The sequence below is a fragment of the Arachis ipaensis genome, chromosome B06 (genome assembly GCF_000816755.2).
Source record: "Arachis ipaensis cultivar K30076 chromosome B06, Araip1.1, whole genome shotgun sequence".
In the NCBI taxonomy this organism is placed as follows: Eukaryota; Viridiplantae; Streptophyta; class Magnoliopsida; order Fabales; family Fabaceae; genus Arachis; species Arachis ipaensis.
Window position 1 is genome coordinate 134,332,456 of NC_029790.2, and position 1,519 is coordinate 134,333,974.

Sequence of the window (1,519 nt, forward strand, 5' to 3'; positions counted from 1 at the left end):
CCGCACTAACAATTGGTGCATCCAAACTTGAATCTTATTCCACTTCACATAAGAGGTGGTGGTACACATGGTGCATTTGCACACCAAACATTATCATTCACAAGTTGTTTATTTAATTATATAATGTTGATAATTAATTATATATGAAGAACAAGTCAAGTCATCTTAATTATTTTGTCTTATACCCTTCTAACTTTTTCTCCTTAATTGTCTTCACCAATTGAGTGATTGATGATGCAAACCCATGGCCAATTTTTTCCACAAACTTCTATCTCTACTTCCAATTTGGTTTAGGAATTTGTCTATGCTTACGTTTTTGGTGCTTGTCCATTCACATATGATGAAACCCTAAACCATTTATTATTAGGTTTTAAGACTATAGTATATAAAGGGTCTAGTAACATCAAAATCTTATTCATTCATATATATAGGCCCTATCTATCATCATATTATTATTATTCCACCATAACTAAAAATTCTATATCATCAATATGAGTAGTCAACCATATTCATCAAGAAAGGTATTATTCTCATGGGAAAAGAAGCCTAGTATCTCCAAGGTAACAACTACTACTCCTCCTCCTCTTAATAATAATCATGGTGATGAAATTCCCATTAAGGAGAATGAAATTTTTACTAAGTTATTACCACCCCCTCCATCATGCACACAACAACAACTACAAGTAGAGAAAGAAGATACTAATATTATTCCTAGTAATATTAGTACTATTGTAGCTGGAAATAATAATCATCATCATCATCATGATTTTCAAGATATTCCACTTCCCCCATGTGCTTTTCAACCTCCATATTATAGAACATCTTCAAAGAAAGGACTTTGGGTTGGTCAAGATCATCAAGATGATCCCTTTCTAGCAGCTTACAAAGAGTGCACAAAGAATGATAATAATCATCATCAAAGAAGTGGTGATGGTGGTGAGAGGAAGAAGAAGAAGAAGGACAAGAAATTGGTCAACAAAGGTAGTGGATTGATGATTGAATCAAGGTTGAGGAAGGGCTTGTCTTTTTTCTCTTGTAAGAAGTTTTCAAGTGTTCATGACAATAATAACTTGGTTAGAATCTCTAGCTTCCCAAACAACAACAACAACATCATAGATAGAGATTGATATCATAATTATATAGATGTTTTTATGTATAGTTAATTAACTTTCTCTTAGTTATGTTTTACTATTGGGAAAGTTTCTATCTACAATTCAAATTGTCTTGTGTTTGTGAAATTATGTAAGAGTATAGAAAGTTTGATGAGCAATCCTATTTTCTTTCTCGAATAAATATTAGTAAACATTTGAACGCCAATAAAATTAACTATGAAAAATAAAATTAACAAAATTAACTATGAAAAATAAAATTATTAACGTTGTATTTATAAAAAAATAATTTTGTTTGACAAAATAAAGTGTCTAACTCTTAAATTTAAAGCCAACGAGTAATAGCTCAAATGGCATAGTCTTCCCATACTCAATTAAGAGGTTGCGGGTTCGAGTCTCCTATCTTTGGT

General features: G+C 31.1%; 2 protein-coding genes across 4 annotated transcripts in view; one reads left to right on the top strand and one right to left on the bottom strand.

The window, feature by feature from the left end:
- LOC110263641 overlaps positions 155 to 1,519 on the bottom strand; it is a 16,457-nt gene continuing 15,092 nt past the window's right edge. Inside the window, exon 3 of the transcript XR_002349524.1 lies at positions 155 to 322. The gene's annotated coding sequence lies outside the window, so the exon portion shown is untranslated. The remainder of the gene's footprint in view (positions 323 to 1,519) is intronic.
- On the top strand, positions 318 to 1,317 carry LOC107605580. 3 transcript variants are annotated; one of them, XM_016307495.2, is made up of 2 exons: positions 318 to 723; positions 757 to 1,270. In XM_016307495.2, the coding sequence occupies exons 1-2, from the start codon at positions 492 to 494 to the stop codon at positions 1,125 to 1,127; spliced, it is 603 nt and encodes a 200-aa protein (XP_016162981.1). In that variant the 5' UTR covers positions 318 to 491; the 3' UTR covers positions 1,128 to 1,270. The 3 variants fall into 3 exon arrangements, with proteins under 3 accessions (XP_016162981.1, XP_016162980.1, XP_020960944.1); XM_016307494.2 differs by having other exon boundaries at positions 318 to 720; positions 754 to 1,270; XM_021105285.1 differs by having other exon boundaries at positions 318 to 1,317.

Excerpts from the sequence above, each read along its gene's own strand:
- LOC107605580 (XM_021105285.1), top strand. The coding sequence starts at position 492 with ATGAGTAGTCAACCATATTCATCAAGAAAGGTATTATTCTCATGGGAA.